Raw genomic sequence first — 17,202 nt, 5'->3', positions numbered from 1 at the left:
CCACCATTTTTTAATATATAAAGGACACCATAATGAAGTAGTAGTTTAGGCTGCCTCAACATCAGGTGGGGGATGTGCGACCTGAAGTAACCCTTCAGCCCCTGAGGCCAGCACCTGGCAGCCTCTGGAGCAACTGGCCTGGAGTGGAGGTTTGGGGTCCAGGGTGGTGAAGGGAAAACAGCCAAACAAGCAGCAAAACCTCATCATAATAAGATTCATCATAGCAAGAAGGAGCAGAAGGTACAAGCAAACAAGAAGTTTCACCAAAAGAACAGAATGAGCAGACTATTCATTTACAACGTATTGTTCTTGGGGGGGTGCAATGTTCTTGGCAGGGCACCTGTGAAAGTTATTGCAAAGACAGTGTTTCTTGCCAGGTGTATGATTAACACTTTGTGCACCACAGTCTGATACTTCCTGACAAATCCAACGTCTTAATACATACACATATAAAAAAAATCCTTAGTGTTATGTAAAAAGAGTTTTAGCAGGAAGGGTGTTGTGAAGATGGTCTTAATGACTGTTTCCTCTGAGAGGTGGCAGAGAGAGGGAAGTATCTTCTCTCTCTGGATTTCAGGACTGAGATTTTGGGTCAGTAGCTAGTACTAGATGTCCCTCAGGAAGAGGATGTTGTCGACTGGGTTTGAGTGAGGTTTTTGGACCACTGAGGAAACTCCTGTAGTAACTGAAGGAGGTATGGCCTTAGAGATGCAAGAAGAGAAGTTGTTATGTGGGGAATAAGGAAAATCACAAGGCAAGACAGCCAAGAGAATTTTGCAAACCAGATGTTCCAAGGATTAGACATCCATTATTGAATTTTGGATGTACTGTCAGCTTTTGACAGGTGTCATGAACTAAACCACATTGGTTGACACTAAGCATTTGAGCCAGCTTCTGCTGCTTTTTTGGGCACACCAGTAGGGAGCTGGATCGGAATCATAGCAGTTGGAAGGCAGCTTGACATACAGCATTACAAACCAGGTTGGAACAAAGAAACAAACTCTTGTAGCTTGGAGACTAAAGTTAAGGGAGAGAGAATGAGAAAAAGAACAGTTACTCAATGACCACATAAAAGCTTCTGGTAAGACTGGTTCCCTGTTACCCAATCTGCTGGGCCCCCTGTCCTCCCATGTGCAAGGCTAGAACACGGCAATACAATCCCCGCTCAGCAAGTTCTGGGCAAACAACGACTCTCCAGACATGCAGGCACCGTGAGTCCAGGACAGGAGGTGATGATTTCTTCACCTCCCTGCTCTTGAGGCACAGATGACACTGGGTGTGGCTGTGTCTAATTGGGATGAATTGGACATAATGGCTTATGTTTGACAATTTCTCAACAGCCCTGGAGCTCACTGGAATCCTTCCTCTGAGGTAGACTAGCAATCCAGTCTAGATAGACAGTTAGGGACCATTAAATTCTCAACTAATAAGGATGCTCATTACCATGGAAACTGACATCTCTGGTGGCCTCAGCAGGGGAGAAGGAATGGAGATGGTGAAGTAGAAAAGGACAAATGTGAGGACACAAAACTGGGAACTAGAGCTGGAAAGCAGGGTCTGGTGTATTGAAAAGGGAAGAAGCTGCCACTTATTACTGGCCTCCTTGGTGCCAGGCGCTGAGACAGCACAGCCCCATGCAAGAGCGCTATTAATTCTCTCGCCCCTCCCATCTCACCAACTGCCAAAGCATAACCTTGCACAGACAAGACAGCCTGCCATTAATTAACAAGATAGCCTAACACCATTTCCAGGGCTTCCTGTTGGCAAAGGAAACCTTGAACTTCCTGCCATGTAAATTCTTATCAAAATTTCAGTTGTTAACAAACGGCTGCAGAGCAGGCACCTCATCCATTCCAGAAAACATACAATGCTCAAAGGGGAGGCCTGTGCTCTGAGGTAGGATCATAGCCTGTAGGTGGGTGAGTATGTGTTTTGGGAGTAGGCTTCAGTGCAGAGCTGGAAAAGGCACATTCAATATTTTAATAACCACACTTTCCTAAGCAGACTACAGACGGTAAAGCTCAAGATTTGCAAAACTGGTTTTTCTGCACTTCAAGCCACAGAAACAAACCCACGCAACGGTGTTTGACATTCCAAAGGACCTGAAGAAGCTGCAAAAGCAATGTTGATTGCAGCAGACTTAATGTAACCACGGCTGTCACACTGTCAAAACGTCCAAAAGACATCTCTTTCAGGATCAGCATAATGATGTCCTAAAATTCTCATGGCTTTGATTCACTCTAAATTCCAGAATTTAATTTCTTTGAAACGTGCAAATGACAACACGGGAGGGTGAGAAGCATTTCTGTTTATGTAAAATAAGAGAGGAAAATGGAGAATAGATATATTTTGCCCTGTTCCTCTTGCTATTGCAACTAAAAATCTTGCATATTATACACAAAACAAATGTAAGGAGACTGCGACAAGTGAGAAGAAAGCAGAGTACATAGGGTCCTGAGGACAGGAGGGCTAACATGAATGTTCCCTTTGCTTTATGTATCCCAGAACTGAGAGTGAAGAAGCAAGCAACCAAAACAACACTAACAGGCACAGAGCAAACGAGCTCCAACAAAAGCCTGTTCTCTGTGACCAAAGGAGTAGGAAAGGATTTACCTAGCAAAACAAAACACTGTTAGACAATAGCTACTCTACCCCAGCCAAAACCAAGTTAGAAAAAAATAATAATAAAGGAAAAATAACCTGTGGTCCTATGAGCCACAGCAAATTCTGAGCAGGGAGCTAAATTTCTACTCTCATGAGACTGTAAGGATGTGCCTCAACACCCCCAGTTCCCTGCTGGATTGATGCCATATAAAATCAAGCAGGAAACAGGGACTTTCATCCCTACCCCTAACAGACATGAGATCTACTGGTACTCACTGTGTCCATGGAGAAGACAGTGTGGGAGGCCTGGAAGTCCACCCCAACCCGGAAGCAGTGAGGTACAGCTCTCCTGTCTGAACCAATGTTACAGACTGTGTAGTGGAAAAGTCAAGACTCTCAGCATTGCTCAAGGGTAGAGCAGCCCATCCTTTGCCCTAAGCGCCCGAGGAAGCAGTAACTAGGCTTGTCTTCCCCTCCGCAACAATGAAAACCTGATGCTGAAAAGAAACTTTTGACACAGCCCTGCAGTAATAACCATGAGCAACCCCTCCCAGACCTTAGGTCAGTGGAAAATAGGTGGTGGTGACGAAATAACCCCTACCTTTCCAGGCTGTTGGAATTGTCAGAAGATGCCAACTAAAACAGCACATGGTCCAGCATGGCAGCACAACAGTTTTCGCTTCCACTGGCAATGCCAAATCCCAAATCAAAGCACTGGTTTGAGTCCAATCTGCCCCACTTCTGATCCAGCTCCCTACTAATGCAGCAAGGAAGGCTATAGCGAATGGTTCAAATATTTGGGTCCCTGCACCCTCACAGTAGATCCCCTATGGAATTTCAGGTGCAGCCATTTGGGGAGTGAATCAGTGAATAGAAGAAGGGAAGATTTCTCTCTCTCCCTCTGTGTGTGTGTGTGTGTCCCAGCTGTAGACAATTGTCTAGGTTGTCTTGTACCTAGTCAAGTGTTACACTGCTGGAAGAAAAGCAGCCAGTAGCTGCCTGACATTCTTGGCCTAGTTCATTCTAACTCTATGTTAACTATACAAGTGTGGCAGCATAGTTTGTTATTCTTTAATGCTAAATCTGCAAGGGAGAAGAAGCAAGCAGACCACCACCACCACACACTTATCAGAATCCTTAGATCTAAGCGGAGGCCACTAAAGGCTGTTAATGTGGGCAGAGATGCAGCAATGGGCCTTCATATGCCATACCACTTCACCCACTGATGTGAACTAGAACCAGGGCTGGGGAAAAGCCAAATTATGGGGCCTAGAGGACCAACAATGAGAATCTCCCTTGAACAGGCTGCTGTATCCACTGGTGTGCATGTACAGTCGGAGCTGGTGATGGCCCATACGGGGGGGGGTGGCTAAAGGCGGGGGTGGCTAAAGAGCTGCTGTATCAGGGCTCTCTGGACCAGGTCTTATTAAAGAATTGTAATGGGAAGATGTCGGTGGGGGTGGGCATAGCCACTGGTATTGAGTTGATCTCAAGCTCACGAGAGGGATCCATTAGATCAGCTAGAAAGAAAGTCCTGAACCTGAAACAGGCAAGCTCCATACCCCTAATTAGCAGGAAGTAACTACAGAAGTGATGAGTCTGCATTCTTTAATAACTCTGAGAGAGATAGAGTCGGATATTTCTGAAGGAGGGAATGAAATGGGACAGGTATGTAGCTGTTTAGGGTCATGATCTGGAAGTCACATTTCCCTGCTCTTTGTAAATCCCACCCACCTATCCATCAATCAAGTTACCCCCCACCCCAGGACATGCTTCCCCTCGCCTGGGATCTAGGGCAGTATCCTGAAACCACCCTCCTTCCCAAGATCACATCAGGACTGGCAATGGGAAGGGGTGAGCCCTCTCTTCACACAGACACAGAATGTAAGGCAGAAACCTTTCCCCTCTCCTGCCTTGCCCCTCCTGACCCACTTCACCCTCAAACATACCCCATGTATATCTGTGATCTCATCACCTTTTAAATGAACTTAAAATTAGAAAAATACACAAACACTTGGAAGCTAAAAATACACTTCTAAACAATCCAAGAAGCAAGGAGCTATAAAAAAAAAACATGCAAAACACATCAAACTGAATGAAAATGAACATAAGCCTACATTAGTTCATCTTTTGTAGCTGTAAGAAAATATCTATGGCTGGGTACTTGTTTAGTTCACAGTTTTAGAGGATAAAAATCCAATATCTAGAATCTCTATTCAGCATCACATGGCAAAACCATAGAGGGATTCAGGAGAGCAGGCTTGCTCTTTGTTATAAATAATACATTCATTCTGCAAGATCAGCATTAATGCTTTCCTTGAGTCCCATCTTCCTAGGGCATTTACCTACATCACCTGGTTCAGCTCCACCAGGCACCATCTCTTAAAGTTTCTACCACTTCTAAATACCACCACATTGGCCAGTACTTGAGCCCTTGGAGAACAAACCATTCCAAACCATAGCAACAGCATAGTCAAACTTCCGAGACGCATTTAAAATAGTACTGACATGGAAATTTGTAACACCAAGAGTGTACAGGATAAAGCAGAAAAGGCTAGCATCAATGATCTAAACTCCCACCCCATGAGCCTCAAGAAGGGCAAACTAAATCCACAGGAAGAAGAAGGAAGGAAATCATAAAGAGCAGAACTCAGTGAAATTGAAATCAGGAAAGCAATAAGGAAAGTCAATGAAACAACAGGCTCCTTAGAAAAAATCAATAAAATAGAAAATTCACTAGCAAGACTGACAAAGAACTAAGAACTAAAAGAGAGAAGACACAAATTACCATTATCATCAATAAAGTGGGGAGTGTCAGTAAAGAGCCTCCAAATATTGAACAATCATAATGGAATACCAGAAACAGCTCCAAGCACACAAATTTTATTGCTGGGAAGAAATGAACCAATTCCTCAGAAAACACAGGCTATAAAAATTTGCTCAGTATGAAATATATCATTTTGTTAGCTTTGTTTTAAAAAAATGATTTGATTTAGTAATTTTTAAACCCCAAAACAAAACAAAACAAAATCAGAAAAAAAATCTCTTTATCACGATGGTTCCACTGGAAAATCCTACCAAACATTTAAAGAAAACTTAATACTGAGTTAGTACAATCTTTCCTTGACCCCCCCCCCAAAAAAAAAGAAGAGGAAGGAATATTTTCAAAGTTCTCTTATGAAATTAATATTACTCTGATACCAAAACTAAGCAAAGCAGTACCTCCAAAATACAGCTATTCTTCATGAATATTAATCTTAAATCCCTAACAAAATGTTAGCCAACAGAAATCAGCAATATATACCAAGAATTACAAACCATGACCAAATAAAGCAATTCCAGGAATGTGAGACTAATTCATCACTCAACAATCAATCAACATAAACTGTTACCTTAATAGACTCAAGCAAAAATCGCATGAACCTACTAATACTGGCAGAAAAGTAACAAAATCTGCATTAAAAACTCTCAGAAAAATAGGAATAGATTAAACCTACAGCTAATATAGTTATGCTGAAAAACAAAGAGGATTTTTGGGAAAGATGCCTCAAGATCAAGAACAAAACAGAATGTCTGCCCTCACCACTCTTATTGGAAGTTTTAACCAACCCAGTAAAGCGAGAAACAGAAATAAAATGCATATTGACTAGAAAAAATGAAATAAAACCGCATATTCATAAGTGACATGATTGTCTATGTAGAAAATTCCAAGGAATCTATTCCCTTTAAAACAAACCAAAAAAAAAATGCTAAGAATAATATTTGAGTTAAGCAAGGTCACAGAGCAAACATAAACACCAAAGTCCTCTGTATTTATATACATTCCCTATGAATATATGGATGTCAAAATTTACAATTTTCTAGGGGCTACATGATGGCTCAACCCACTAATCCTACTAGAACCTGCATCCCATATGGTCGTCAGTTGTGTCCCAGCTGCTCCATTTCCGATCCAACTCCCTGCTTATGACCTGGGAAAGCAGCAGAGGATGGCTCAGTGCTTGGGAACCCTGGCTCCTGACTCTGGAAGAAATTCCTGGATCCTGGTTCTGGCCTGCTGCTTCCCCAATAAAAATAAATAAATCTTTAAAAATATATTTACTATGTATGATCATTCAAATAAACCTAAGTGTTTAAATGTCAATCGAACAAAATACTCTTGGGGTATAGGATTAATATGCTGGCAACTACAAAATATTAGAGAAATCAGTGAAGACCAAATAAATGGAGATACAACCCAGCACTGAGGAAAGCAGTGTGGGTTAATATGAGAAAATATTTGAAGGAGTGTGGAGTTTTTTTTGCTTACTAAAGATGTGGTTTTACTTATTTGTGTGTTTGCGCACGCGTGTGTGTGTGTGTGTGTGTGTGTGTGTGTGTGTTTGCTTTTGAAAGACAATGTCATCGAGAACGAGACAGAAAGCAGAATCTTTTCATTCCCTATACAGCTCAATGGCAGGGGCTGGGCCGGGTGGAAGCCAGAAGTCAGAACGCAATCCAGATCTCCTGGGAGTGAAAATGACCCACATACTTGGGCCATGTTCCACTACCTTCCTAGAAAATTATCTGGAAGCTGAATCAGAAGTGGAGCTGCCCAACTGAAACCAACAGCAGATGCCAGTTTCAGAGGCAGACGCTTAATCTACTGTACCACAAGCAACTGCTGGCCGGCCTTTTTTCTTTTCTCTAAACATAATTCTTACAGAGTCCAGATAATCAGATCAAAATAAGTTCTTAAGAATTCTTACAGATTCACATTAGTAAAATAATTAATACTAATAATAAGCAGTTTGGTGAACACTGGTTGTGGTGCTTCATGGGCACCCCAGGGGAACCGAACGTGGAGAGTACAGGATCTTCTGGTGGACCCATTCTCTTGACACAAACCAAGAGGCCAGCTTATTTTAGTGCAGGCACTTCATTTGTGTCATTCAGTTGACGGCATAGTACATGTACGTGTCACAATGATCAAACGTGGCACTTCGTTCACGTTCCGGGATCTGAAAATGAAGTAGGCGGGGACAGCCAATGAAAACGGGTAGAAACCCATCTGGGGTTCAAGTCACAGAAGAGTGGAAGAATGCTGTGATATTAGAATTCCATAAACAGAAGACCCAATTCTAAGGAAGGTAGGGAGAGAAAATGCGGGGGCTGTACAGAGAGTGCCCCAACAGCCAATCCTAGCCCCAGGCATGGCCGGATGTGGTCATAGAGAACCAGCGACCAATAGCAGAGAGGGACGTAAAAGAGGTGACGGAAGCCGGCAACTGGGGCAAACAGTCGGCCTTGGGTGGGGACAGGGTAAAGACGTGTTCTCAGTTGTGTGGCGCAGACCCCACCAGAGCCACGGCCCATCCCGCTAACTGCCGCAGAACACCATAGGAGCTGCCGGGGAAATATGGAGTCCTCAAAGAGTGAACGGCAGCGGATCATTCGTCGCCATCGCCACGAGAAGAAAGAGCTTCAAGCTCACATTCAGGCCATGAAAAATAACATCCCTAGAAGCAATAAAATACGAAGAAAGCAGATGCTGCTAGAAGTGGCCCACTTAGAGGCGGAGATAGAACGAAAACACCAGCAGGAGATGCAGGGATTCGATGAGAGCCCTGCCGGCCCCGCCAATGTCGATATGATCACGGAAGACCTGGCCAAGATGGATCTGGAGAACCAGCCACCTTGTGTATCTAGAGCTCAGCGAAGGCGTGAACGAAAGGCGGCCATCGAGCGAGAGCAACGGGAGAGGATCCACATACAGGAGAGGGAGCATATGGCCAGCTACGGTCGTGAAGAGGAAGCGAAGCTGGCCACCATCCTGCTCGCAAAGAATCTGGAGATGAAGTACATCCCAGCCGACGGCCACTGCTTGTACCGCGCTGTGCAGCACCAGCTGCCGGTATTTGTGAGTGTGGCCAGCCTGCGCCGTAGCACTTCAGAATACATGCAACGTCATGTTGACGAGTTCCTGCCATTTTTTAGCAATCCCGACGGCCACACCTGTACCCGCAAAGACTTTCTCAAATACTGCGACGATATCGACAGATGTGCATCCTGGGGAACCCAAATCGAACTGCGAGCCCTGTCGCACATCCTGCAAACACCTATCGAGGTGATCCAGGCCGATTCGCCCGTCATCACTATCGGAGAGGAGTACAACAAGAAGCCTCTCATCCTCGTCTACCTCCGCTACGCCTGCGACATAGGAGAACATTACAATTCTGTGACACCTATTGAGGTCAAAGGCGCAGAAGCCGAAGGCGCCGAAGTAGAAGTCGAAAGCACCGACGCCAACGGTGACGAAGCTATAGGCGCTGCAGCGGCAGATGATGCAGCACCCATGATGCCGCGCTACTTCTAGACTCTTCTAGAAGCTGCTCTTCCAGAAGGAACCTGAGCCGCTACCATATAGCCTCAGTTGGCTCAATGGTTTCATGCTGTTCTCCAAATTTGTTCCCATCCCACCCCCAAATTCCCGCCCCCACCCTCTTCTTTGACATTGACTGGCGAAAGCCAAAAGCCATCGTTTTGTGCTCCTGAATACCATGGCTTTTGCTGTCTATTGACATTCCCCCTTTATGTCAAGTTACCCCAAATAAAATTGGCATTTGTGTGATCTAAGTGCTTTGTAAATGACTGTTGATTTTGTTTTTGTTTTTGCTTTTAAATCTCGAGCTCTACTTTGATTTGTTTTTGAGTTGTTTCCTTTCTGCTGCGCCTTTCTGGCTGCTCAGGAGATGTAACCAGTTCCAAAGAAGAGCTTTGCTCTTGTTTGGTCTTGTTAGCAGAATTTGTGTGGTTTTGCATTCACTGTTCTTTAGATGTTTGCTAGCTTCTTAAGTCATTGCATTTGATAAATAAAGAAGGCAACTCAAGCGTTACATGTAGAAAGCAAATTGAGATCAACCGATAGGTAAGGTTTACTCTGATATGGGAAAGACCTCATCTTAATTCCCTTTATTCAAGTAGTTGATCCATTTCATGATCTCTGAGCCAGCATGAAGCAGACAAACTACGTGATAGGTAGTTCAACTTACTGAAAGCAGTGTAGGTCAGCATGGAGTGGATTTCCTTTATCAAACATATAAAAGACTGTGGCTATCCAGCTAATTGATCCACTTCATGTAAAACAGATGACCTTAGTAACTGTTCTCATTCTCAGAAATGTGTTAAAATGGGGATTTTTAAAAGTAAGTGGTCCACTCCATCTTACTACATCAACAGCTGGCGTGAAGTGAAAACAATGAAAAAATTACACCTCTCTCAATATTTAAGACATGTTGAAATCTAAAATTTGTCAAAAGAATGGTAAAAATTATTTGCAGGGAACATTTTTTTCTAAAATTTAATCCTGTTCCAATATTTGAATGAGGTCATTTAGAATCTTTTTTTTTTTAACTTTTTATACCTTCCAAATGTGCTGAATGTGTAAACACATAAGTCAAAGCCAAAAAAAAAAAAATGCAAGTTGTCTAATAAAAGCAGTTTCCAAAGCCTTCTATTTTTAAGTAATGGAGTTCATACAGAGTTTGTATAGCGGAATCCAGTTTAGCACCTCACTCTGGAGGACCGAGGGAGCGGCAGTGTCCATTGGGGCTTTGGAGGTGGGGCTGGGGGTGAAAGGGAGGTGGGCCTGTCGGTCCACTGGGGGCTGGAGTGTGAAGTGTTTCCCAGGGGAAAGAATTAAGAAGGCACTCTTACTCTGAGGCTGTCCTTAGTTGAAAGCACACCCTGACTCTGTGAAAAGCACCCTGAAATGATTTTTCAGAATATTCTCATTGCTATGTATGAAAAGGCCTCACTTTAAAAATCTGACCAGTTGAGTCCAGCACACAACTGCTCGGTGTACTTATCTGTAGATCTGCTTTTCCAATAAGAATAAATCTAAATGTCTGACTGGTCTAGGGCTATGTGGCCAGAAGGAAAGAAGCATCACCGTGTTTTCTTTTGGGAGTGTTCTCAAAATAAAATTATGGAAGTCCTACCAGATGACTCTGTGTTGATGTGTGTATCAGCTAAGTTTCAGCTTGCTGGCTGGCTGGCTGAGAAGAAGATGACCTGAAGAAAATCTGGCTTAAGGGTACACTGTGCAAAGAGAGCCTGTTATGGTGATAGGCAAGATGTACATGTTGGGATGGAAGGTGGGCGTGCCCCCAGGCTTGGGTGTAGGGGAGGCCAGGCAAGAGAAAGAAGGTGAACTCCAGACAGGGACATGGTTGAGAAGGAAGGGGATGGAAACAGTCCAGGAGGAAGAATAGGGCAGTGCAGGGAGCTGCTGAGGCACAGGACAATGATGAAGGAAGCTTGGCTAGAGAAGGTTCTGAAACCACATGGGGTCTAGGGCCAAAGCCATTGACAAGGGGCTGAAGAGAGACAGGGTAGAGGTTGGCAAAACAGCTTTAGAGGTGCAGAAGGACCTCCACTGAAGTAGGCTGTTTCAGGTGAAGGACGGTCCACCTGCCTGAGGCCAGGGACCTTGATGGACAAGCAGTCCAGCTAAGTAAGGGGTGCAATCTGAGAAAGAAGACCTGGTTGAAGGAAGATGCCTGGCAAGGCCCAGATCTGGGGACAGGACCCAGGCTGGTGAGGGGCTCCTGATGTGGGATGGTGATGCAGACATGGGTCAGGCAGGGGATAACCTTGACAGGCTGAGGAAGAAGATTACGGGGAAAGAGAGAAGAAGCTAGGGCAGGGGGGCCTAGCTGCATAGAGAGGTACAGGCAGGAGGAGGGACATGGCTAGGCATAAGAACCTGCCTGTGGGCCCGGCGTGGTGGCGCGGTGGCGCAGTGGTTAAGGTCCTCTCCTTGCACGCCCGGGATTCCATATGGACGCCGGTTCTAATCCCGACAGCCCCACTTCCCATCCAGCTTCCTGCCTGTGGCCTGGGAAAGCAGTCGAGGACGGCCCAAAGCATTTTTAGACGCTGCACCCGTGTGGGAGACCTGGAAGAGGCTCCTGGCTTTGGATCAGCGTAGCATTGGCCGTTGCGCTCACTTGGGGAGTGAATCATCGGACGGAAGATCTTCCTCTCTGTCTCTCCTCTCTGTATATCCGCCTTTCCAATAAAAATAAAATTAATCTTAAAAAAAAAAAGAACCTTCCTGTGGACGGGACCACCAGGGTGGGAAAGGAGACCCTTGGGAAGGGCATATAAGAATGGGATGGAGCACTGCTTATAGCAGGAGGAGTTGGATGCTCAAAGGGAGATGACCACACTGAGTTAAGAGTGAGAGGGTGAGGAGAGTGTTCAGTAGGGTTCAAGGGTGCAGAAGCTTGGGGAAGGGCACGGGGAGGAGAAGGGAACATAGGCTCTTAAATGAAACCCAGGCTGGAGGGGGAAGGGGCCACTAGACCAAGGAAGGAAATCTGCTGAGGAAGCAGGCTTAAGCTGACAGGAGGACAGGAAGGTTGGGCGGTCAGGGCTGAAGAAGGGGCTCTGATAGGAATATCTGCCAACTTTTTTTGCGGGGGGGCAATTATCTGAAAGGCAAATTCTCAGAGAAAAGGGGAGACAGAGCAAGGACATTTGTTGGTTCTCTCCCAAAACAGAGGCTTCCTCCAGCTCTCCCATGTGGGTGCAGGAGCCGAGGCATTTAGGTCATCTTTGACTGCTTTTGCAGGCATATTAATAGGGAATGAAGCAGCCCATACAAGAACCAGCACACAGATGGGATGCTGGTGTGGCAGACAGCGGCTTTACCTGCAGTACTATCATGCAAACCCTGATTAACAGACTCTTGAATCTTGCCTGCTATTGCTTTGGAAAATCCCCATCAAACGATTTTGTGGGCCTTCTATGAAGTGCAGCCCAGATGCTCCCACCTGTGTAGTAAACAGAGAAGATACTTGAGAGATTGACATAGCTGAGGAAGGAAGCACAGCAAGGAGATGAGGGTTATTTCACAGAGAAATTGCTTTGACAGGGAAAGGTTGTCTGGTTAGAAAGGGGCGTGGGCAGGGGAGGGGGCCAAAAAGAGTTACAAGATAGAAAGAGGACCCTGGAGGGGCGAGATTGAATGTTAAGAGGAAAAAAAAAAAAAGCCAAGCACACTGGCTTCCCTAGGGGAGGAAGGCTTGGCGGGCCTTAGAAACCACCCCATCCTGGAGGCCTGGCTTTTTGGCCCTCAAGGGCACCTGTAGCTGGGCCTCATCCTGTGCTTGGGAAGGGGCTCACACAGCATACCTTCAAGACCCTGGGCTTGGGGGCTGTCCAACCTTGCTGCAGGCATGAACAGCCAAGCACACTGGCCTCCTTGGGGAAGGAAGGCTTGGGGCGCCTTTGAAACTACTCCATCCTGGAGGCCAGGTTTTTTTGGCCCACAGGGGTGCCTGTAGTCAGGTGGTCTGGGCCCCAAAGGTGCAAGCCAAAGCCCCTGGGGCTGCCCAGGGGCACACTCTTATGGTTAGAGTGTCCTGGTTTACAGGGGGATGATGGGATCACACAGGTGGTAGTAGAAGATGACCTTTGGTTTTTATGCCCAGGTTAGCAATTACAGCTGAGGGACTTCTCAGCATGTGTATGTATGTAGGGGACCCACACCAAAGTGGTTTGGAGAGGAGAACAAGATTGGGAGAAGTTGGTCTGTTAGCAGAATCTGTGGGGGGCATTGTGGGCTCACCCCTGTGGAACTGCAGTCTCTGCTGGCTCCTCTTCATACTGAGGATTGGGTCATGCCTTGCTGGGGAGCTAATGAGGTGCCCCAGATGGGTTGGGGTTCCGACTGGTGAGAACAAGAGTAGGATTGAGTGCAACAGGCATGGTTGTACATGGCTACAGATTACACCACTGCGGTTGTGCCCTGGGACTGTGGTGCGACAGATTGCCTTTAACTCCAGCCCCCAGTAGTACTTGTGAAAGCCACTTTGGGTGTAGGCCAGACTAGGTCTTGACTCTCGCTGAACTATGTGAAAGTTGTGTCTCAGTGCGGACCAGATGGTGCTGGGCTACAACAATCAACAACAAGAACCAGAATGGATGTGGTCAGCTGAGCAAGGCCACTGTTCTTACCAGGACAGGCGGGGGACAAAATCAACCTGGGCCAACGACCCACTGGTGTGCACAAGAACTGTCACTGGAAGGAGACTCAGTTCAGGAGCTTGGGAAACTCTTTCAATGGGATGCAGACCCTGCAGGAGAGCTCAAGGACCAAGGCAAAGAGTGGCCCAGGCCATGTCAGTTTACAGTACCTGCTGGCATGTGGGCCAGGGACCTGACCCGCTGAATATGGGTCAGGTCTGGGGACAGACCAGTCTGGCCCAGCACATAACACCCACTGGCAGATCTGAGAACCAGGGCAGGGGCAAGAGGAGCCAGATCAAGCCACAACACCAGCCAGCTCACATTAGTACTAGGACAGCAATCAGGCCGGGCTGGGATAGGCTGCAGAACCCATCAACAGAAGCTGGAACAGGGGGCAGACTAAACTAGGCCAGGTGACACAATAGGACTGTAGATGCTGAGGTGAGGCGAGTCATGGCAGCCTTGGCCAAGTGGGGGCCAGGTAATGTGAATCCCAGGGACAGGAAAACAAGGGGGTGGGGTGTTGTGGGTCACTTGGCCCAGATCCTGGGGACCACCTTCTAAGTGGGTGTTGGTTCCGTGAACCCTGGGCTGGGGAATCTGGCAGGGCTTGGGTCTCCTGGTCCAGGTCCCAGGTCCCGCATACTAGGTGGATGCCGGGTTTGTGAGCCCCAGGGTGGGGATCCAGTGAAAGGTGGGACACCTGGCACAGCTTCTTGAACTTGCCTGCAAGAACATGTCCTACTTAAACAAAAAAGGTAGAGCAGTAGACACAGGCCCTGTTGTGAAAGGAGATTAAGACAGCACGTTTGTTGCTGTAGCAGAACAGAACTAACTGAACAACAACCCCAAGCAAACGAAGACAGCAAATAATTTCGGTGAATGGAACCAATGGGCATTGGGAAGGTGTCATCATCCTTGGATTGGTAAAATCAACAGCATTCCAGAACTATCCAAGCCACTTGGACAGAACCCTCGGAATTTGTACACGTTGAGACTCTGGGTTGATATGAGGCGGCGGTTCCTCATCCCTGGGGACTGGGATGGGTGGAAAGTCAGGAGTGGTTTTCCCCTTTGTTTCTCCCCTTATCCCAGGAACAACAAGAAATGGCAAATTTGGAAACAATGAATTCACCCAATTTTCCCTAAACCTTGATCCTTCTCATCCTGATCAACTATGTAATCATTATTTTTTAAAAATAATCATATATTTTAAAAATAAAGAAAAAAAGAGGACCCGGCATGGTGGTCTAGCTGCTAAAATCCTCACTTTTCACACCAGGATCCCATATGGTCACTAGTTCTAATCCTGGCGGCCCTGCTTCCCATCCAGCTCCCTGCTTGTGGCCTGGGAAAGCAGTCGAAGACAGCCCAAAGCTTTGGGACCCTGCACCTGTGTGGGAGACCCAGAAGAAGCTCCTGGCTCCTGGCTTCAGACTGGTTCAGCTGCAGTCGTTGCGGCTGCTTGGGGAGTGAATCATCGGAGGGAAGATCTTGCTCTCAGTCTCTCCTCCTCTCTGTATATCTGACTTTGCAATAAAAATAACTAAATCTTTAAAAAAGAGCAAAGTTTAAAAAGAAAAAGAAGTTTAGAAATAAAAAGTTTTTTAAAAACCAGGAAAAAAGAACAAACAACACAGATCAGAGATACACTAATGGGCAGGATCAAGCTAGAAGAGGGTCTACTAGGCAAGGAGTACTGCCTAGAGATGAGGCTCTCTCTGATTGGCTAGAGGAAGAGCCAGAGCCACACACAGGGCCACAGGATAGGGATGGAGGCTTGGCAGTCAGATGGAGATCAGGCTGGAGGAGGAGTCTGGCTGGGGGAAAGAAAGCATAGGTTGAAGAAGGGGACCTTCCTGGGGAAGGAGACCTGGCTGCAGAAATGAGAACAGATGGGCAGAGGAAGCATGGTGGGTGAGGAGAGGCCAGCTGAGAAAGGCAACTTAGCAGGTGAGGGAGAGCAAAAGGAGGTGACCACCTGCCTGGAGAAAGAGGCACTGACTGACAAGGGCTAGTGAAGGGGCAGCTCCTTTGCAAAGGGCAGGCTAGCAACGGATACCTGGCTGTAGCAAAGATGAACTTGCTAGAAAAGTGGTCCTAGTGGAGAAAGGGGTAAGAGATTGAAAAGAAGCCTGTGCTGAGGAAGGGTGAAGGGCCTGGGAAGTGTGAAGGACTTGTCTATGGAAAGGAGCCTGGGAGTAGAAGAGTACTGCATGGGGAAGGAGAGACTGGGCTGAGACCTGCTTGAGGAGGGGAGTCTGGGGGGCATAACCTACTACGCAGGCCGCTGAGACACACAATCGGGAAAACCCAATAAACAGTTTTAGAGGCCAGGGAAGTGGACATGGACTGGTAATATGGTTGACACAGAAGGGCTGACCTGAACAGCCAGCAAAACTGCCCACCAGAGTCCCAACTGGTGGACTTGCAGTCTGGTTCCCTACAAATACACCAGGAAGAGGAACAGATGATGGCCTGGTACTTGGACTCCTACTACCCACACCAGGGGCCCAGGAAGTTCTCTTTTTTTTTTAATTAAAAAACATTTATTTATTTTTATTGGAAAGACAGACATACAGAAAGAAGGAAATACAGAAAGATCCTCCATCCACTGGTTCACTCCTCAAGTGGCTGCAATGGGCAGAGCTGATATGATCTGAACTGAAGCCTCCTCCAGGCCTCCCTCACAGTGCAGGGTCCCAAGGTCTTGGGCCAACCTTGACTGCTTTCCTAACCCTTAACCAGGGAGCTGGATGGGAAGTGGAGCAGCTGGGACATGAACCTGTGCCAACGTGGGATCCCAGTGCATGCAAGGCTAGGGTTTTAGTCATTAGGCTACCATGTCAGGCCCAACTCAAATACTTATTTTAAACACTCGTTTTTAATGTTGTCTAAGCCAATATGGGGACTGTTTCAGAACACAAAGACTTGGGGAGCAGAGAGGAGCAGGATGAGTCCGGTCGCTGGTGATGCAGCTTCTGGGAGACAGTGGCCACGATGCTGCAGATGACAAGGTGCTGAGGGTAACATGGTCCTTGGTGGGCTGAGGCTGCCCAGGGTCAGCATGGAGGTGCATCACCTCAGGTTGCAATAAGTGGAGATAACTCAGCTCTCACCTTGTTTTGTTTTGTTTTTTAGATATAGAATTATTTTGTTTTTTATATTTACATAGTTGATTAGGGTGAATAGGGTCGAGGACTACAGGAAGGTGGGTGAAGTAACGATTTCCACATTGTCTTATTCTTCCTGTATCTAGGGGAAGGCGTGAGTCAAGGAGATAAGCCACACCAAGCCTCCCAAATGCCTGTGCACCCCAGGATGGAGGGCAGCCACCCAACACCATCCCAGAGGCCCCAGTGAAGGGCATGCTCTGAGGATCCTGCTCATGAGGTTTCAATAATTCAACAGTTCCAAGTTACTTCCAATCTCACCCTTCCAAGCACGATGAAATGTCTCCAGAATCCACTGGTTGACATAGTGTACCTTAGAGTCTATTTGTTAAGATACTCACTGCCAACACGTGGCTGGAGTAGTTGATCAATTTCTTCTGCCATCCATCTTCTGTTATGGTACCAGGTG

General features: G+C 46.5%; 1 protein-coding gene across 1 annotated transcript; it reads left to right on the top strand.

Moving 5' to 3' along the window:
* The first annotated feature begins 8,002 nt into the window (after nucleotides 1–8,002).
* OTUD6A (OTU deubiquitinase 6A) lies at nucleotides 8,003–8,959 on the top strand. The gene has a single exon (XM_041003419.1). The coding sequence runs from the start codon at nucleotides 8,003–8,005 to the stop codon at nucleotides 8,957–8,959; it is 957 nt and encodes a 318-aa protein (XP_040859353.1).
* The last annotated feature ends 8,243 nt before the right edge of the window (nucleotides 8,960–17,202 follow it).

Source organism: Ochotona curzoniae, unplaced genomic scaffold (genome assembly GCF_017591425.1).
Source record: "Ochotona curzoniae isolate NIBS_2020 unplaced genomic scaffold, NIBS_Ocur_1.0 contig_1274, whole genome shotgun sequence".
Lineage (NCBI taxonomy): Eukaryota > Metazoa > Chordata > Mammalia > Lagomorpha > Ochotonidae > Ochotona > Ochotona curzoniae.
This window is presented reverse-complemented; position numbering and strand designations above follow the sequence as displayed.

Bases quoted from the DNA above. Each gene is read 5' to 3' on its own strand.
- OTUD6A (XM_041003419.1), top strand. From the start codon at position 8,003: ATGGAGTCCTCAAAGAGTGAACGGCAGCGGATCATTCGTCGCCATCGC.